Here is a 20,382-nt window from a genome sequence, read left to right as displayed (position 1 = left end):
TGTCCTCTGTCGTGTCGTCGGCTCTCCCGCTGTCTCTTTAAGAGGCTCGGACGTCGCAGTGGGCGCAGTGGATCATGCGGGCCCCCTTCATGGCTGCAGGATGCGCTCGGATCCGCATCGGCTGCTGCGTCTTCTCGCCCAGCTGCCAGCGACGACGCGCCCGCCGCAGCCTCGAAGTCGTTGTCGTGGCGGAAGTGAGCCGCCAGCTCGAGTCCGGCGCTTGTGACACGGTGAGAGCCGCCGCCAAGCAAACCCAAATTTTGTAGGACATCTTCGTCAGCGTTTTCCCGACTCTCACTTTAGCGCGTCGTGCCCCGCTGCTGTATTTCACCCGACTCCATTGCGATGCTATTCCAGGACATTCAACATAATCGCTGCTTTTGGGGCACTTTATTTGCCAGCTGCTCGCCTCCGCATTCGCGATCACGCGCACGCTTACGTAACGCGCTTACGTCTTTCACGCCATTAACGCCGCGACCACCTGTTGGAGGAGGCTGTTTCTCACGCAGGGAATTAAGCTGCGATGTATGGAATTGTGCGTTCGAGTTCAGCGTTTCGGAGCTTTATTGAGCAACGTGACGTCCATTTGGCCTGAAAAAAGTCTAATGGTACCCCATCAAACAAAAAGTACCACGCGGCAGCTTCCTGCCGTTTAAACGGACTCACAAAATGACTTGCTGCGTGTGACCTTTTCAACTGAACACAAATGTATGACTTCATGATTGTAGCGTGCCCAGATAATGAGATTTTAAACTTTCCCCCGTTCAATACAAGCATATACAATGATTGAATGTTACCTTTGGTGCGTTGGAAATTCAATTTCTTATTAAGTATGAGTTTTCTTGGTAGCTGGATTTCTAACCAGGACGTGAAAGGTCTTGTTGACTGAAACCCCGCCCATCACCGCGCGTGGTAGCCGTATCCCCTTCGTGACGTCATTCTAAAACCGACCTCCACAACAAACAACAAAAAGCTACAGTTGTAGCCATCAGTCACGGGTGCTAGAGACGGAGAGAATGAAGAAACCTAAATCCGGCGTTTTAATGACATTTAAATCAACTGGAGTTGCCAACAAAGCAAAAGACGAGTCAAGAGACCGAACACAGGAACAATGTTCCTCCAATCAATTCGGTCCCCGATCAAATCGGTCCCCGTGGAAACTACTACTCATGATAACTGTTCTGGGTGAACTATGTCCTCCATGTTGATTGTCAGGCCGTGTGCTCAAAAACACATTATCTCCACTTGGACATTTTCTGCAGTAAAACTTTGTCACTAATAAATGAAACGTTGGTGTTTACTTGGTTGACTGATGAACTGAAGGTAAAAAAAATGAATGTTTCCTTGAATAAAGTAGGTGTGATTTAGTCTCACGTGTGGTACAGGGGAGGCGTAGAGGCGGTACGAGGGCCTGTTATAGCCACATTATAGCCACATATAGCCACAAGCATTTTTCATCTGCTCGGGTGGAGTGAGGGTGTTGAGAGTGCAGAGAGAGAGAAGTACAATCCAAGATTGGTTTCCGTGGACAATAGCGCAGAATCTACAAAACCTGAGCAAATGTAAGTCAACAAGGGCTCTGCACCAGATATTTGTTGTTTGAAACGTTGTTGCGCTGAAAAGTGACTCCCTGCCAGCAAAGAATTCCCGCTGTGATGTAAGGACACTATCTACGCTAAACACAACGAGGGAAAGAAAAGGACATATTCGATTTGGAGTCATGCTTTATCATTTCTAAAAGCAAACACAAATGCACTCTCAAATGCGGCGTCACTTTCCAGACCAGCACTTTCCATTTAGCAAAAGCAGCGCCAAAGTAAATTCTTCAATGTCTTCGTTCAGGCTCATTCTCTCATGTTAAAATGACTTTCACTACTTAAACATGGCACTTATACCTTGGAAAAATGATCAATCATAAGATTATTACTCCTGCCAATGATCACCTTTATGTTCCTGTATTTTTTTTTTTTTAAACAAAAGAACATTTTGATTGCTCACCAGCGAAATATAACAGAAAGACTAAGCTTTGCGAAATATACAGTAACCCCTCGCTGTATCGCAGTTCATCTTTCACGGGTTCGCTGCTTCACAGGTTTTTATTACAGTGTGGAGTATTTTTAACAGTGCATTGTGCTCTGAATCCCGATTGGCTCAGGGGCTTTACTGTTGTCTCGAAATAAAATATTGACGCTGTACTGTTTTGGTTTTTCACGTGTCAATTTGTTACGATAGGCAAGAGGATCCAAAAGCTTGCTTTCGTCTCTCTGTGTCTCTCTCCTGTGTCCAAGTGCGCTCAGCTCAGCACACAGGTAGCAAACGTGCTAGTAAGCACATTGACTGACAGCTTGGGCTCCGGGAGCCGATCACGTGACTCGTAGGCGTGCCGAGAGCAAACGCACACTCCCCAGTCTGTCTACGTATAGAGAGCAACGGAGAAAGGCACAGCTTTGGAAATCTGACTTTTTCCTAGATTTCTTTTGTAATTAATTAAACTTTCAAGTGTATTGTTATGATATAAAAGGCTTCACATTCGATGTCCGGGCATATCCGTTTATAAAAATCTTCTTGCTCAGAAGAGCTAAAAGAGCTAAAATTACTCATAACAATGTGCGGGTTCAGGAAGAAGAGGCAGCCTGTGAAATATGCGAGTGACAATGTTTCCAACTTTGTATTACTATAATAAAATGATTGTTTTAAACAAATTTGGGGCTTTAAAACAGCTTTTGATTTTTGGTTTAATTCTATAGTATTGCTATGTAAAAAAATAAAGCTGGCTACTTCACGGATTTCACTTTGCGCGTGTTATTTTTGGAACGTAACCCCCGCGATAAACGAGGGATTACTGTAATATATAGGTGTTTGCCGCTTTTCAGAGTCTATCTGAAAGGACTTGAGGCCTCCCTCACAAGAGGCAGCATGTCCTTAACCCTCACCCCAAGCAAGAAGCCTTCAACGGGCCAGCGCAGGTATACTCATACGCTTGCTCTTCAAAACAACATCAAGGGTACGACCCAACGTTGTTGTTCGTTTCACACAAAGGCGCTCAGCAGGAACGAGTGGCAGCGGCGGCGGACGATGCAGCCATACTGACATATCCAGTCCCAGCAACTACTCGTTGAAGGCGAAGACCACGGAGGGGAACCTCACACCTCGGATGCATCCCAGCACTCCAAGGTACAAAGGTGTTTCTGCGCAAAATGAGGAGTCACGTGACCGACCGCATTTGCCACCTTGCCTTCCCGCGCAGGATAACTTCATCCAAATCTTCATGCTGTCACGAGCCGGCAGTTCTAAACAAAAACAATGCTCTATAACAGCATGCAACAGTGGTATCCACCTCGCACATTCGATACTTATGACATTTAAAGGGTCCTAATAAATGTCAACTTTTTGGGCCTTCGAACCATATTAGGTTCGAAGCTCCAAAAAATTGACATTTCATGATAGGGCCCTTAAAAACAATACAGCGGAACTCCATCGACAAATGGTGAACTCGTTTGCTAAAAAAACATTTGCAAGTCCGGCTAAAATGGAAATACAATTAATCCAATTTGAGTCCTAAAACAAAATCAAAATTTACATTTGTTGAAACAACATCAAACATTCTACACTGATGGCAAAATAATACTGTGGTCTTTGTAGCAAGTCAACCCGCTAACCTTGTAGCAAAAAGTACAATGTTGCCTTGAGAAACGAGTGTCCGGATTTACGAGTATTTCCAAATATAAGCCATCACTTGGCTGATTGTTTTTTGTTTTTCGCTTTGATTTGTAAGCTCAAACTTGAGATGTGAGCACCTTTTGGTAGCCACTCAAGCTAAACACCAAACCGAGAGTTCTGCGTCAAATATTTAAACCCTAATGGCTTTGCTTGAAAAGAAAAAAAAAAAAACAAGTACACTAGGCTTATCCCAATGCTATCAATGCAAAAATTGTTGCAATTTGAGATGCAAAAGATGTTTGCAGACAACTTGTGATACAACACGCATCTGTGCCGGGTGCTATGTCTGTGTTTTTCCCTCAGACGTCAGGCAAAGCATGCAGTGTGTAGTGACAATCATGGGATCAGGCCTCCAGCTCCGGAGCAGTACCTCACACCCCTGCAGCAGAAGGAGGTGTGCATACGACACCTGAGAGCCAGATTGAGGGACAATGTTGAGAGACTACAACACAGGTCCATCTTAAAGAGATACTTGACTTTTTTTGGTCATTATTTACATGCACGATTCATGCTTTTTAAAGCAGATCGGTACTTGCCCTTGACCGAAAACAACATATGTGCTGAAGGCAACGGGTGAGCTGTGATTGGCCATTACCCGAGCCTTGCACACACGCGGTCATTTTTAGTCCAGCGCAAATGGAAAAAGGGCTTCTGAATTCAATTCTACAGGTACGAAAAAATGTAGACTTTTTACTGCTGAAAATGGCTAAATCCATCCCTCTGACTTATTCTGTGTCATTGACGACTACCGACGTCAAAGCTCTATTTTAGCTGGGCTGGCAGTGAATTGGTGAACCTATTTACGGTTAATAATGCCAAATAGATCTTTGACAAATATATCCGTCAGTGGCAGTGAGTTAACACGGTCCAAATCCTCAGAATTTCAACCACATCAACGGTCCGAAATAAGGAATCTTCCATTTTCCCACGTTTCGCCACAGGGACTTCGAAATTGACGAGTTGAGGACTCAGCTGTACAGGATGCAGGAAGACTGGATCCAAGAAGAATGCCACCGCGTGGAGGCCCAGTTGGCCCTCAAAGAGGCCCGCAAGGAAATTCAGCACCTCCAAGAAGTGGTGGAGTCTGTCAAGTCCAACCTGGGCGTTCGGGAGCAAGAGCGTGAGCACAAGCCGTACGCCGGTTCCCAGGAAGCCGGACCCGGCAGGAGGTCTCGCTCCTGCGGCTGCTCTCCTGCCAGCACTTTGCCTCGCGGGAGGCGCCTGAGCGGCGAGGCCGCGCAGGCCGAGGCCGGCCGAACGCCGCGCGTCGAGCGGACGCCGCCGCCCTTCCCCGCCTGCGACCACTTGTGCCGAGGAGGCGCCGCCCTGTCCATCTCACACTCCTGCCACTCTCTGGCCAGAAGCTGCTACCTCCCTCATCATCACTTGTTCCTGCACTTACCTCAGGAAGATCCCCCGGAAACCATGGCTTCGGCCTCGCCCGCCGACCTGGTTCCCAGCGCTCCGGCGGGGAGGAAGCCGGAGGTGCGCTCGCAGGCCTGCAGCCCGACCAGAAGCTGGCTTTCCCGTGAGGAAAGCGGCGCGGAGGAGCTGAGCGTCATTTCCGCGCCGTCGGCCGACGCCAGCCCCGCAGAAACCCTCGCCTTTCCTACGGCTTTACCGCCTATGTCCCCTCCGGAAATGCCCCGCTTGTGCCAGCCCCACCCCGTGGGCACCCCTGGGCAGGAAGCCGCCATCTCAGAGACGGAGGAGGACACCGAGGAAGAAGTTGGAAGCCAAGATTCACTTCAGCGGGGCCACTGGAGCCCGTACTTCCTGGTGGATCTGTTGGCTTTGGCGGCGCCCGTGGTTCCGACGGTGGCGTGGCTGTGTCGCGGAGCGCCTCGGGACATGGCGCCCGTCTATCATATCGGCTCCCTGCTGAGAGGATGCTGCGCCGTCGCTCTGCACTCGCTCCGTCGGAGAGGCACCGGTCCGGGTCGCGGAGCGGCAGACGTGAGTGGAACGCCCATCTGACTGACCATGTCAACCCTTCTACCTTCCTCGGACTTGACATTCTTTGGCTATGAGCTGCTCTTGGGACAATTAGCTTAAAAAACAAAACAAAAATGGCGGGAATCTTTAAAAATGTGCACACTGAGAAAATGATTTCTCTACATACAGTATTCAGATTGTTACTTATATTATTTATCTACATCTAACGATATACAATGAATGCTATTTGCAGGAAACAGGGACCTGGCCTGACCACAAATCAAACTCAAATCATCGTTGCTCATTCAAATCAATGGAAACGGCATAAATACGTTCCCCAAAACTGAATGTTGTGTTTAGTTACAGCGCTCATAAATATTTTACTAACGACAAACATAGAGTAGTATTGTATGCACTGTAGTGTAGTAGTTTTTCCTTTTTGCTCAAATTGTTTGTGTGTGTATCATGGCCAACTGCAGACAGAATAATACAGACCAAATGAGATGAAGACAAAGGTGTCACAACCCAGCAGTAATACTACATTTTTGCAGATGATGAAGAATATATGCCTGTGACCATTGTGAGTATTTTTGTGGGGTTTTGTTTTTGTGTGTTGCCTCATATATTTGTTGCTCAAAGGTCAGGGAGTAAACATTTCATAGAATTTGTTTGAGCATAAATAATCACGTTGACCTCTTACTCTTTTTCCCCGTTCGGATTCTAAACAAAAAAATACATTATAATACTGATGCATCCAAACGTTTTTCTTCAAGGGCCTTATTTAGAAAAATTAAAGGTTTCAAAGGGCCACTTTAGATTGTTTTTTTTTAGATTATCATCAATTTTGTAACATTAATTTTTCAAGCACACCAAATCCATTATTTCATATCTTGGGATTTTACAAGATTTTGGGGTTGTCAGAGACCCTGTAACTGGACTTAATTTTTAGATGACTGTCCACAGGTCAATGCTGCTGTGTTAAGGAATGAAGACATGTGTGGTTGTTTGTTTGAATGTTGTGTGCAAGCAAAGTTTAAAATTATTCATAGTACCGATTAATAAAACAAAAAACTGCAGTTCTATATCTAACAAAGTAGCCCGACGTGACTCACTCGAGTTTTTCCCCAGACAAGCTCACCTGTTCCAATCAACTGGACACGGACATGACGAGATCACGTGCTGGTCACGTCATCAACTCTTGTCCACTGGGTGGCGCACTTGCTCACTTCAAATAGGGTCAATGCGTTTGGTTTTCAATCCTATAGGTACGACTTAATGTGCTACTCATGTACGGTATATACAGTATATATGTTTAAATTTCAATCAACTTAATAGTAAGTGATCCTTGTCGTGTGTTTCTCGATTAGTATTTGAAATGCATAATAGAGACGGTGGCAGTTGAAAATTAAGCGCGGGAGGAGCAAACTCGTTTGGCAGAGAAACATTTGAGTAAGGTACGTTTATGTGGACTGAAGGTCATTTACGTTTGTATTGTGATCTGCGGCGGTTCTAATGCAAATGGTTTTGTCTAAAGCATTTTTAAGAGAATGTTTTGGGTCTATTTTTGAACTGCAGTATATATATGGAATGCTTTTTTCGAGTTTAATTTTATAATCAGGGCTGAGGTCACGTTTGACTTAAGTTTCCCTCAATCATTAGTAATAAAACGCTTTTCGTGCTCATTTAGAAAATCCGAAGCATATAGTCAAAATTATGAACAGGAACGATTTTCTGTCTCCTGAAAAATAAAGAATATTTTGGTTTTCAGGGTTACTTTGTTGACTCCAATTCAATAGTTGGGTCTGCATGTTGCACAAGAACATTTTTTTAAGTATGATTAGAATGTTATGTACTGTATATGATAGCCTGCAAGGGTACGATTGCTCCTTATGTGTAATCTTTCATGTTCCTACAAAGCAAGGAGATCCTTTTACTGACTGTACTCTTTTATTGTGAAGAGTAAGGAACAGAAATGTAACATCCACAGCTTGTAACACACAACTCCTTGAAATAAACGCAATCAGAAACTGCAAGGTGCCTCGTGGGGGAGAACGTTTTCATGCAACACTCCTTTAGCCACAATACTTTTTTTGCAGCAGTACATTTTCCCCAGCCTTTTTTTTTTTTTTTTTTTAAATCAAAAGCAACCATTGAGACAAAAAAGTGCCCAGCTGTGAGTGCCTGAGCGCTAAAATCATCGGGAGCTCATAAACAAGTGTCGCTGGCTAGCTGGAGGCAGCCCCGTCCGTGTGCTTGATTGAACGATTCCGAGTGACGGGAAGTCCCTTGTGTTACGTCGCCCGCTAACTTGTTGCCCTGCCCGTTTGGGCAAACAGATTCAGGCCAAAACAATTCCTTTTGAAGAAAACACATCATTAATACTTCTGTTGAAAGGCTGCGGAGCCTTGAGGAATGAGAATGATTCGGCACTTTTACCAAAAAATGTCTGTAAATCTTAAAAAAAAAACACAACATGAAAATACAACGCAGCAAGTCTAAATAGATAGGATGGAATGAGCGGGGGCTGATGAGGGAGTCAAAACTAAAACAAAGTGGTATGCAAATGTAAAGAAGAGTGGACAAGTGAAGGTAGAGACATAGTAGGTCCTATGCAGGAGTCATCTGGATATTCCTCCATATTCCCATGATAGGATTTGACCTATAATCAAAAAAAAAAAAAACACGTTTAAGCGATTGCACAAGAATGACGAGTTTGGGGGGAAATCAAAAACAAAAAAAACCTCAACCACAAAACTTTGTTGACAGAAAATTGTAAGGCTGAAAACTGGTACTTAATCATCTTAAAACCCTAAGGCATATTTGTGCCGTCCAGAACAATGTTTGGCCTCTGTTCATGTTTACCGCACAAACATTGCGGAGAAATGCACAGACAGAAATCATTTTCACAATCTTAGACTAAAAACCAAAGTCAGCTGACTGACTAACGAAATCGAATCTTTGCACTCACCAGTGTGGATTGTTATTTGAAAATAAAATCCACCCTTTTTTCATTCCTCAAGAAGACTTCAACGGCTCTGTTGAGCAATTTATCTGTGGGTTAAAGTCCATCAGCAAGTCTTTTTGGATGGACACGGACGCTAATGCTGAAAGCTACCTCTGTCCATTAGTCTTACTAGCATAAGTTTGAAGACACTTCAATGGTGTTTGTTTTAGAGGCGCTTGACTCGGCTACGGTACGCAAACCGTAATTTTCATGTCATTCAACTTTCAAAGCGGGTCGCGACTGAATCTCACCCTGGCAATTTGAGCGGAACGAAGCAAAAGCAGCAATGACGCTTCAGGCCTCCAGCCCCAGCAGCTCCACGTCGAAGGTGAGCGTGGCGTTGGGAGGGATGATGCCCGGGTGGCCCTTGCTACCGTACGCGTAGTCCGGCGAGCAGATCAGCTTGGCCCGCTGACCTACGCTCATCTGCGGAGGTCGGCGGGGGGTCAGACACGGGTTGGCCGTCGCCCGCCGTAGAACGACAGTTGCGCTACTCGCCTGAGCCACTCCTTCTTCCCAGCCGCGGATGACCTCCTGGTTTCCTATCTTGAATTTGAAGGGCTTCCCCCGGCCTCTCGACGAGTCAAACTCTTTGCCGTTTTCCAGCGTTCCTGAGCACACGGAGGATTAGGCGTTAAATTCACACGTATGAGATTCTTCAAAAACGGGAGAAGCTACACGGCTCGCCGCGATTACTGATTCCCTCGACGTTGACATGAAGAGAAAGCATCAATTGAGGCCTTCTAAAGACCGGTACAATACAATGTTCAATACCAATTTCTTCTACGATGAAATCATATTTGCAGCTAGATATTTTTCATAACGGGACTTTTCAGTATCGCAAATCTATGTCTCGGACGGAAACATAAAAAACGTTTTGGTAAATCTAATATCTGACTGAAGTAAAAACAAAACCATCCAACGTTGGAAAAAAAAAAGAAAAAAGAAATGGCCAAATCTACAATCTGCATTCATTTTCATACTTGTGTCAATTTCTTGCATAATGTCTTTCACTTTGCTTCATCCATCTTTCATCTTACTTTTATCATGTCTTTAAGTGTGGGCCATAAGCGGCGGGATGTGTCAAAATGACGATATTTCGGCAACTGTTACTCCGGAATTTTTTTTACAAACGGACAACATGGTGGACGAGCTACAGTTTATGGAAGTTCGCCAGTAAAAACACATGATTGGTCTGAAAAGGAATACCGTGACCTAAATACCAAAAACAACTGGCGAGCACCATGTTAGGGAGAGATGAGGAGTGCAGGCGCGTCAAGTATAAACTAAGCTAGACTTTTTCTGCAGGCTTGTTTTCGCCATAGTGAATTTCAGTTCAAGACAAATGCAGAAAAAAACATTTCGTATTATGCAACAGGGGGATTTTTCCTTGTATGAGGAAGGGCGAAGAGAGAAGGGCTTCAATGCATGGATTTTTTTTTTTTAGTTTTACTTGATGTATGTATGTGTGTGTGTATATATATATATATATATATATATATATATATATATATGTGTGTGTGTGTGTGTGTGTGTGTGTGTGTGTGTGTTTAAATTTACTGTATTATCTTTGGGGTGAAGTGGGGCTCATGAGGTTATTTGGAATCTGCCTGAGAACTTTACCTAATTTAAAGCAATCAATAAAAACAATCTTGTATAGGAAAAGTAGTGGTGGGTGAGAGTGTAGCCAGACAGCATAGGATAGTAGTGTGCAGGATAGTAGTGTGCAGGATGAGCCTGAAGAAGATGAAGAAGCCAAAGGCAGAGAAGAGGACAAAATGGTGGAAGCTAAAAAAAATAAAACAAACAAAAAAAAGTGTTGTATGACCTTTATGAAGGAACTGAGACAGGCTGTGAATGGTCAAGAGGTTGTTCCAATTGACTGGACAACTACAGTCCAGCAAATGTGATCATAGAGACAGGTACGAGAGTACTTGATGTGTCATCTGGAAGGAAAATAGTTAAGGAGACAGGGTGGAGGAATTAGTAGGGCCAGGAGGCCTCACACGGAGAAAAGGGTTAGCTAAGAAGAAGTGGGACACTGAGAGGACCGGTAAGAGAAGGCAGGAGTAGATGGAGATGCAACGAAAGGTGAAACGAGAGGTGGCAAAGGCCAAACAAAGGGCTTACAATGACTTGTATACTAAGCTGGACAGGAAGGATGGAGAGACTGACCTATACTGGTTGGCAAGTCAGAGAGACAGAGATGGGAAGGACATGCAGGCGGTCAGGGTGATCAAGGATAGAAATGGAAATGTCCTGACTGATGCCAGTAGTGGATGGGAAGATGGAAAGAGCACTTTGAAGAGTTGATGAATGAGGAAACTGAACGAAGAGCAAAAGTGATGACTGTGGTGGAACATGATGTAGCAAACAGTAAGGATGAAGTGAGGAGGATAAGAGGATGAAGAGTGGAAAGGAACTCAGCCCTGATGGTATACCAGTAGAGGTATGTAAGTGCCTAACAGAATTTTGGCTAGTGAGCAGATGCCTGAGGAATGGAGGAGAAGCATGCTGGTGTCTATTTTTAAGAACAAGGGAGACGTACAGAGTTGTGGTAACTACAGTACAGAGGAATAAAGTTGATGAGCCATACAATGAAGTTATGAGAAAGAGTAGATGAAGCTAGACTAAGGTCAGAAGTAAGCATTTGGGAGCAGCAGTATGGTTTCATGCCAAAAAATACAGCACTACAGATGCAGTATTTGCTTTGAGGATGTTGATACAAAAGTACAGAGAAGGTTATTGTAGATCTGGAGAAAGCTGACGACGACAATGCCCAGTGTTGAACTGTGGAATTGTATGAGGAAGTCGGGAGTGACAGGGAAGTTAGACAAGAATCTCCATGGACTATAATGTTTGCAGATGACATTGTGCTCTGTAGTGAGAGTAAGCAACAGGTGGAGGAGAAGCGAGAGTGGTGGAGGTTGGTCCTGAAAAAGAGAAGAATGAAGGTTACCCACAGCAAGGCAGGGTACATGTGTGTGAATGAGAAGGACCCAAGTGGAAGAGTGAAGAAACAAGGACAGGAGATAAAGAAAGTGGAGGATTTTGAGTATTTAGGATCAACAGTCTAGAGCAGAGTGGAAAGGAAGTAAAGAAGCATGTGTGCACAGGCTCGAACGGGTGGAGAAAAGTGTCAGCTGTGATGTGTGATAAAAACAAAAAAAAAAGTTTCCGATGAATTGAAAGGGAAGCTGTACAGACCAGTGATGTTGTTTGACCTGGAGACAGTGGTGTTTAAAAGACAGGAGGCAGAGCTGGAGGTAGCAGAGATCCTGAGGTTCTCTTTGGGAGTGACCAAGATGGATAGGGTCAGAAATGAATACATCAGAAGGACATCATATGTAGAGGTTTTGGGAGATAAAGTTAGAGAGGCCAGACTGAGATGGTTTGGACATGTCCAGAGACGCAATAGTGATTATATAGGTAGGTAGAGGGATGCTGAATGTGGAATTGCCTGGCAGAATTAGAGGAAGACCAAAGAGAAGGTTCATAGATGTAGTGAAACAGGACATGAAAGTAGTTGGAGTGAGAGGAGACTGATTTAGATGAGAGGCACCACCGTACCAACAGGCTGTTATCGCGGGTAACTATACCTTGTAAAAAGACCAGGTGACAACCAAATACAATATTCTGTATCAACACTCGCCACTGCCTACCTGGTACACACATCAAGGCTGTTGTCTTGGCAAAAAAGTTTCACTTACAAGTAGAAAGGAAATTTTGATTTTTCATGGTAAAACAGTATGAAAAAAGTCATGTTTTAAAAAAAAAAAAATCACAAATAAATGTTGTGAAAAGGAGACATGACGTTCCAATTTTGGCTGAAGAGTTTGTGAGGCAAATGAAAACATCTGAGAACCCCTTTTCATTTTTAACACACATATTAGGAGATCCATTATTTGTTTCTAGTGCAGTTCCACCCTGAACACTACTGGCTTGTTTCCGTCGATAATGCATTCACGTAATTTCACGGTTATAACGGCACCGATACAAAAACAAGTTTGACTGAGAAGGTTTTTTTGTTTGTTTTGATTTTTTTTTAATTGTTTTAAGGATTTCCGCCAGTTAGCCGATTAGCTTAAGTTAGCCGCCTAGCTTGACGGGGCCCGGGTGACAAAACAGAAGCTCGACTGCCGCCCTCATCCATATCGTAAAAAAAAAAAAAAAAAAAAAAAAAAGATAAGAAAACACCAGGCCAAACGTAGCATCGTGAAATATAAATGTTAGAGACTAAACGCTTGCTTGGGCACCAGCGTAGGACGCCACTAAAAAGCAAAATTATCTCGCATCCAACCACTAGCCGAAATTAAACCGGAAAGCTCAATACCAAGTGGAAACAACCCGGTCTAGTAAATAACTAAACACGCACAAAGGGTGTAAATTTAAAAAAATAAAATAAAAAAAGGGGAGGGGGGGCGAAACGGTGAAGTTTGCCACTGTTGCAGCCTTACTCACCGACATAGTGCACCACGACGCGCTGCCCCTTCTTGGGAAATGTCTGCCCTGCGGACACACACGGGACACCGACCGCCGTTGCAACAACCGCCACAACAACCGAGCAATTCGAAAAGAAGACGAGACGAACTCGACCCACCGTCGCCCGGTTTGATGGTTTCGATTTGTACTCCCATGCTGACGACGAGTCTTCTGTCGTTCTGCGTCGACCACAGCGTTTAGAGCGGATACCGGAAAGGAAGGGGGGGGGGGGGGGGGGGGGATGCTGGGCCAATATGTGTGGAAAATGCGCTTGTAGACACACACACACGTTGTATTTTTAAATGTGGATACATTTTCTCTTAACGTATCACACAATTCAACAAAAAATAATCCCCAACAAATTGATCACACACTTCGCACTACATTTCGCAATTTATTCAACTGATTCAAACTACAAATGGACTACTACCGATAACACCACCGAGTTGGTATCGTCCCGATTCCTAGCCTTAGTTCGTGTTATCAGTAGTTGTTTGGAAGTCAATACAGTACTTGTATCGCCATCTTGGATCAGTTCACAAACTATAAATGGCTAATTAGAGAAGTAAAAAACAACGATTGATTGCTTGAAATTTTAAGGAGGAAAATGCTATATTGGAAGAGGTGGGTCTTTCTTTAAAATTATATGTAATTGTGTTTCGGGAGACAAATTTTGTGTATCTAAAGTACTACTGATAGGCGGGTTATACCTGGTCTTATTTCAAGGTATCACTATTTGTGGATACTTGTGTTATCTTGCATCAATTCTGTGATTACAAACCAGAAATGGATAATTAGTAGAACATTATCATTATTTTCCTGACAATTTAAGGGAAGAAATGCCATATTGTAATAGGTACTTCTTTAAAATTATGTGTCATTGTTTTTGGGGTGGTAAATTTTAGGTTTCAAAAGTACTAGTGATATAGATACTAAGGGTGGTTGAATACCAATACCGCGTACCGTAGCTGGCTAATAACTGACCTTATTTCAAGCCAAGGTATGGGTACCTGCGATGGCGGCCGCTCGTACCTTTGGTTGCGCTCCTGGATTACTTTTGTGATCTTTAATTAGAGATGACAAATCAGATGAACAGAAAATTGAAAATTATGTGGATCAAAAATACTCATGCTATGAGTGCTTGATGTCCGTATTGGTGACAACTCGAAGTTTTTTCCCCCAGGAAAAAAAGTGGTATCAAACCTCCCTCATTCAAACCAACTTCCAAATGTTTATCCCAACATTATTTACATTTTGCTCGACAAAATAATCCCAAAGCAGCAGAGGCATTTTGCATATTAACCTCCCTTAATACTTCTTAACACTGTGTCCAACTTAAAATTCAGGAAATCTTGGGTATTTCCATGCCGCAAATTACTCAGTTAAGAGGTCATTTGAAGGTAATTTACTCTCTCCTTCCGCATTTCTTGACACAAATAATTCAAAGTTCACATTGTTCCAGATCATTCATCACATACTCAGATTTAGATGGAACATTCCCAAGAGGAATTTTACAAATGCTGACTCTTCTACATCTTGACTCATTCACATTTTATAGGAAGTCTCAATGACAAAAACAAGGCCAATGAATCTTTTTTTTTTTTTTCTCATGAGCCTAAAGGCCCTCCTGATGTTTGCAAAAATATGCATGAAGTTGCGTTTGCATGCCCCAACATCAACTTGCGGCGCCGATTTGGATGTTTGTGGATACTGTACATTCTAAGTTGAAGGAACTTTGAACACTCTTCCAGCCAAACCCGCTCTCCTCTCACACAGTTCACAACAAAAGCCATTATTTGGCACCCATGCTTGTTTTCAAGTCTATTTGACTCCGGAATGTGGTTGAACAACTCTTCAGGTGGAAGCCAGGTCCTGTATTTTCAATCGGCCCGCATGAATAAACTATGTTCAGGAGGTGGAGAATGTCTTAAAATACAAAAAGACAAAAAAAAGAAGTGCATTTTCAGAGCTCAGCAGTTTATTTCACAAGTTGCCAATTAAAAACTTAACACTGATGCACCAAACTGTCACTGCAACTGTTTGGGAGTTCACAGCCTGCACATGCAGCATTGGGAAAGCTTACATAACTGAAAATCAGATTAAAAAAAATAAAATAAAAATAAAAGGGTACCAATCGTAACACCATTGTCCACATAAACTATCAGTAAATTACATAAATATAAATAAACTGTCACAGTTGATAAATTGCCATTCACACAAAGCATCCCCAGGTAAACAACGTGCTTTGCAATAGCAGCAAAAATAAACAACATGAAAGCATTTTGATGCCATTCACAAGCTCTGCATAGAAAAAAAACAAAAACTTTGGGACTTTGACCTTCGGTCTGCCTTTTTTTGAAAGCCGAAAGGCGGATGACCATCAATCAAGCAAAGATGAGACAAAAAATACAAAACCATGAGCAGGCCCCGCCGCCCTCAAAGCGGCTGCCGCCTTCTTCTATTTTGGGATCTCGTGACTTCCAACGTGTCCATCAAAACTTGTGTCCGTTGACAAAAATGGTGTTGGAAGGAATTTTAGGTGACTCCAAAAAAATATATGTACATGTTTGAAAATAAGTGAGATTTGGCCATGTTGAGACACCTTAACGTCACTCAATCCCCTTGATGAAAAGAATACATGAGCTTAAAATACATCAAGACTTTCGTCCGTTAAAAATGTACAATGTGGCATTTATATAGTTGTTTTTTTTTTTTTTTTTTTTTTTAAGTTTAGGTTTTTTTTCAACATTATATACGGGGATCCATAAATAGTATCGTACAATTCTACACCTGCACAGTGCAATACTTGTCAGTCTACATGTTTGTGATGTTGCTGGAAGCAAGCAGGATTTCAAAATTCTTTCCATGGGGATTAATGTGTATTAGCGAGTATAAACCAAGAATTTCTCAAACTGAAAATATGCTCTGAATATGGAACCTAAATTTAAATGTAGTTGTGGAAAAAAATTTCCGAACAGCACGATGCCAACTCAAACGGGATTTTTTCCCCACCAAAAAAGTACCCCAAAAAAAAAAAAATATATATATATATATAAATATATATAAAGTTCAGAAGTAAGCGGTCAGCCATGAAGGTAAGTTGCATTTTTCCTAGCGGGCCTTAAGGCTGGAAACCAATGAATGAGAGTCTTGAATTAACCTGAGATGGATGACTTTGAAATGTGGCCGGAAGCAAGAGAACCCGGAGAAACTCCAGAGCATTCGTAGACTGACGAACACGCTAGCAAGAAGCTCAGATTCAAACCTCCAATTGTGCTGCAAGAATGTTACGGCTTTCCAATCATTGCCGTGGAAAATGCTCCAACAATCCTGGTGGAAATTGATCAGAAACGCTCCACCTGTTTGCACGGTCAAACTGACAGGCTCACTTGGCCTGCCGCAGCCCATACAACCATTTGATCACCCTGGCGTTCCTCTCGATCACCGAAACGCCATAGGGAACGCGCTCTTCGGCCTCCTCGTCCCCTTCGTCCTCGTCTCGCCCGCCCGAGCCGGCGCACTCCGACCCCGGGGCGCTGACGCTGCGGAAGCGTGCCAGGGACGCCATGTCGGAAGCCGATCCGGAAAACTCCCGCAGCTCGGCGGGGTCCAACCCGCACAGGTTGAAGAAGCGCTCCAGCTCCGTCCCGGCTCGGGAGAATCGCTCGCTCATGTCCGATTTGGAGCGGGTGAGAGACGGACGTTTCCTGCTGCGGGGGGAGCCCGACAGGTGGGTGACGGCCGGGGAGGGGGGGGGCAAACCCGGGAAAACGGGAAGCGGCGATGCGGGCGGGTTATCCGGTCTGGGCGGGGCAGCGACGGGTTTCAGAGGGGACGGCGCAGCCTTCGAACGGAGGAGGAGGTGCGAAATAGTCGGGCGCAGGGGAAACCGGGGGTGTGACGGGAGAGGTTGAAGCGGCTGGCGGATGAAGAGTGGCGGCCTGCGAGGCGCTCTCGTGCAGCTGGCTTGCGGGATGACATCCACTCGGCGCACCGTTCCCGCCGTCGGAGAACCCGGACTTTCCTGCTGGCCTGCCTTCAGTCTCACCTGAAACAAGCAGCGGGAAACTGTCAGTTATCACGATAGCTCTGCGAAGTTTGGCAAACATTCGTAGTTCACCGTTGGAGCGTTGTTGTCCTTTTACATACAAACAAAAAACACATGCGACGTTACAAAACTACAGCCGAACGCCTGGTTTCAAATTCAGCTTGGAGCACACACGAGCGATGTCACAAACAGCTTCAAACAACGCGCGCAGTAGGAAAATACAACTACGATAAAAGGAACTCAAGTATGTTTCAAAAGTTGAATTGGGTGACCTTGGCAGGACTGGAGCCGTGGGAATGAGACGGCGGGTCTGGCGGGTCTTTTTCCCACGGAGTCTGTAGAGGGCAGGCGCCAAGGGACTCGGCGCCGGCAAGCGCAGCGGGCCCGTCGCTCACGTCGCTGATAAGGCTGCTTAGATGTTGAAGGTCCAGCTGGACCGCCTCTTGTTTGCCCTTCGTCTGGCCGGGCATCTTTTTGGCGGGCCGGAGCGCGCCGGCAGCAGTGCTAGGCGGAGGCTTGCGCATAAGCGGCTGCTGCTTGGACAGCGCCACCTGGCTCTTCACGTACTTGGCCTTGTCCGCTTCCAGCCTCTCCACGGCACTCTGCTTGGGGCGGACGGCCGAGGGCGGATTTTGCCGGTAGAATTCGGGGCCCACCGGGCCCTTCGGCCGCAGACGAGGAAATGTGGCCGACGCGGCGGGCCTCGCCGGCCGCCGGACGGCCTCCACTGGCATTTTCTATCTGCTTCCCGATTACAGCTAGAATTGGCTTTAGAGGACGACCGAGGGTCTCTTCTTTTTGTTGGGCTGGTTCATTGTCAGCACTGCTCTGCTCAAAACCTGAGGAAGAGACAGCAAATTAAAATGAGGCGGGAAAATGAAAACTATCCTTCCATTCATTGTCTAGAGTCGCTTATCCTCACTAGGGTCGCTGGCTTGTCGGTGCCTCTCTGGAATTGAACCAGGCACCTCTGACCTGTGAGGAAGACATGCTAACCACCGCTCCACCATGCCGCCCCGAAATGAAAAGTAGTATGTTGAAAACATACAAAGTCTAAACCAGTGGTTTTCACCCATTGTTCATGTATCCTTCGTAAACTACAAGTAACCCCTAATCATCACAAATCAATAATGGATGAAAAGAAAAATAAATAAAACTGCAGTGTCAGATTTGCTAAACTTCGGAACTACCTTTGTTGTAGTATCACTAGGCGTAATTTATTCAGAAACTCAGAAAAGATAGACCGTGTAACAGCATCTGTTTCTGAAAATTTCCTCACTAATGACAACATGCATTCAAACAACACATTCAAAGGCTGCCTCCATTTTGCAAAAGAGTCGGATTAAGTTCCTTCACTTTACAATTAATTTGCTCTTAATTTGAAAAGAAAATTGCTGCAGCCTTAAAATGATGTTCCAGACCCCCGACATTGCATTTGTGTGAAGAGGGAAAGAAGCTGATGCCTCCCTTAAGTTTGCTGTTAATAGTAAGTTCATATTTTATGTGCACTTCATATTCTCCCCTGTCGAAGATGAAATTGTCAAGTGTTGATCTGTCTGCAACGCCCACCCCCCAACAAAAATGGCCACAGCATTGAAAGCATTAGTTCGAGCATTGACCGGTCCGTGGTGATAAAAAAGTTGGCGTATACCAGCTGCGTATGTGATATTTTGAATTCTACTTAAGTAGCATCCTTTCAAAATCCTTTAAATAATATTAAATCACGTACATTTCAGGAAAACGTGCATAAAACCAATTTTATATTCAGTAGTTTCTTAATTTCACTAGCCCAAAAATACAGTGCCACCCATACCTAAATTGATCCAAACAACTTGTAAAACTTTAAAATTGTTTAAATCTCAAGTTAATGATGAATGCACTTTTAAACAAGAGGGTCAATTTTGTCAGCTTTAAGCGTTTAGAATGTCATAGCTTCCTTAAATCCATATAGCTGAAAATACTGGAACTATTTAAACAGAATTTGCTTCCCTATTTCAGGCTCTTTTTGGTTAAAGCGGTCTTGCCGAGCAAAACATCGGTTCTCATTTTTTGTCACGTCTATTGCACAGCATTGTTTCCAACGAATCAAGGTGTCCCCTGTCACTCACATTCTGCACAGACATTGCTGCCATGCCAAATCCTCAGCCAAAGCGGTTTGACTTTTAACCCAGTCACATCCATTCTTCGTCACGTTTACATTCGCCTCGACGAATCAACTGTTATCTCCTCAAGGTCTCTTCCACACGCAGAGGCGATCAAATAAAACACACAACGCAAAAAAACACACTTCCTAGGTCAGTTCAAGAGACAAAGCCGACAATAGGGAAACGAGGAAATATTTCAAACAAAACAAAAGACGAACTATGATTGTAATGAAGGCACGGGGCATGCGCGGGCTTGCCCTCAAGCAACTCGACGATTCCTCAAACGCCAAAAATAAAGCAAAGAAACTTACGCGAAAGAGCGTTTGACATTTAAGAGGAAAGTGCTCACCCGGACGTCTAAAAGTTTGGACAATCGTCTACCGTGCGGTTCGTGTTGCAGTCCAGGAGAAAAGAAACGACGGGATCAAACATTTGGAGCAGCACCAGTCAAACCTGCGCGACAACTCTCGGTTTAGGCCCCGCCTACCTTGTTGATTGGCCCATTCCAAATGGGAGCCGGAAGAAACCGCATTGGCTCAGTTTACCTGCCTTCTGGGGCCTTTTTTTTCCACAAACGTTTTTTTTCACCACATTTTCAACCGTTCAGCTTCAAGCATAAAAAAACAGTCAGTCATCATACAATTCAACTGTGATAAAATCATAAATCAGTTAAATAATTTCAAACTGACATAGGCCTACACTTAATTCTGCAGTATCAGTTTTTAGCAGCCACACATTTAAATTCAGAATATGATTACTGTGAATGAATTTATTTTATACATTTAATGTAGGACTGTTTTTCCTCCCAAGCTATGGTATTGAATTGATTTAAGTAGCTTGTATACAACAACACTAAAAAAAACAACAAAAAACATGAGTTGAAGACAACTCTTTTCCCAGGATGAATAATTCTTATTTATTTACAATAACATGTTTGTTTAAAGAAATTGGGGAAAACCAGTGCCCAGACAAGACCTGCAGCACGCAAATGAAGGCCCTGCCAATTCTAATCATCCATGAGTGAGATGGGCCTATGGGGATATTTATCA

At 44.0% G+C, this 20,382-nt stretch overlaps 3 protein-coding genes and 1 pseudogene across 3 annotated transcripts; 2 read left to right on the top strand and 2 right to left on the bottom strand.

Moving 5' to 3' along the window:
* Positions 1-48: 48 nt before the first annotated feature.
* snpha (syntaphilin a) lies at positions 49-7,792 on the top strand. The gene is made up of 5 exons (XM_088439122.1): positions 49-230; positions 2,874-2,966; positions 3,040-3,174; positions 4,024-4,173; positions 4,662-7,792. The coding sequence occupies exons 2-5, from the start codon at positions 2,917-2,919 to the stop codon at positions 5,695-5,697; spliced, it is 1,371 nt and encodes a 456-aa protein (XP_088295248.1). The 5' UTR covers positions 49-230; positions 2,874-2,916; the 3' UTR covers positions 5,698-7,792.
* LOC148427241 (peptidyl-prolyl cis-trans isomerase FKBP1A-like) lies at positions 7,584-13,364 on the bottom strand. Its single transcript, XM_088439146.1, has 5 exons — positions 13,260-13,364; positions 13,121-13,168; positions 9,158-9,270; positions 8,911-9,085; positions 7,584-8,314 (listed from the first exon to the last, which is right to left on the bottom strand). The coding sequence occupies exons 1-4, from the start codon at positions 13,294-13,296 to the stop codon at positions 8,954-8,956; spliced, it is 330 nt and encodes a 109-aa protein (XP_088295272.1). The 5' UTR covers positions 13,297-13,364; the 3' UTR covers positions 7,584-8,314; positions 8,911-8,953.
* LOC148427242 (uncharacterized) lies at positions 10,382-11,736 on the top strand (annotated as a pseudogene).
* A 1,733-nt stretch (positions 13,365-15,097) lies between the features above and the next one.
* Positions 15,098-19,814, bottom strand: fam110a (family with sequence similarity 110 member A). Its single transcript, XM_088436346.1, has 3 exons — positions 19,683-19,814; positions 17,462-18,028; positions 15,098-17,189 (listed from the first exon to the last, which is right to left on the bottom strand). The coding sequence occupies exons 2-3, from the start codon at positions 17,921-17,923 to the stop codon at positions 16,527-16,529; spliced, it is 1,125 nt and encodes a 374-aa protein (XP_088292472.1). The 5' UTR covers positions 17,924-18,028; positions 19,683-19,814; the 3' UTR covers positions 15,098-16,526.
* Positions 19,815-20,382: the final 568 nt, after the last annotated feature.

This window comes from Hippichthys cyanospilos, chromosome 2 (genome assembly GCF_059441005.1).
Source record: "Hippichthys cyanospilos isolate Australia breed blue-spotted pipefish chromosome 2, RoL_Hcya_1.0, whole genome shotgun sequence".
In the NCBI taxonomy this organism is placed as follows: domain Eukaryota; kingdom Metazoa; phylum Chordata; class Actinopteri; order Syngnathiformes; family Syngnathidae; genus Hippichthys; species Hippichthys cyanospilos.
This window is presented reverse-complemented; position numbering and strand designations above follow the sequence as displayed.

Excerpts from the sequence above, each read along its gene's own strand:
- snpha (XM_088439122.1), top strand. The coding sequence starts at position 2,917 with ATGTCCTTAACCCTCACCCCAAGCAAGAAGCCTTCAACGGGCCAGCGC. Across the intron at positions 2,967-3,039 it reads CCTTCAACGGGCCAGCGCAG|GCGCTCAGCAGGAACGAGTG; the intron begins GTATACTCATAC and ends TTTCACACAAAG. Across the intron at positions 3,175-4,023 it reads ATGCATCCCAGCACTCCAAG|ACGTCAGGCAAAGCATGCAG; the intron begins GTACAAAGGTGT and ends TTTTTCCCTCAG.
- LOC148427241 (XM_088439146.1), bottom strand. The coding sequence starts at position 13,296 with ATGGGAGTACAAATCGAAACCATCAAACCGGGCGACG. Across the intron at positions 13,169-13,259 it reads AACCATCAAACCGGGCGACG|GGCAGACATTTCCCAAGAAG; the intron begins GTGGGTCGAGTT and ends GTGTGTCCGCAG. Across the intron at positions 9,271-13,120 it reads CGTCGTGGTGCACTATGTCG|GAACGCTGGAAAACGGCAAA; the intron begins GTGAGTAAGGCT and ends CCGTGTGCTCAG.
- fam110a (XM_088436346.1), bottom strand. The coding sequence starts at position 17,923 with ATGCCAGTGGAGGCCGTCCGGCGGCCGGCGAGGCCCGCCGCGTCGGCC. Across the intron at positions 17,190-17,461 it reads ACGGCTCCAGTCCTGCCAAG|GTGAGACTGAAGGCAGGCCA; the intron begins GTCACCCAATTC and ends TGCTTGTTTCAG.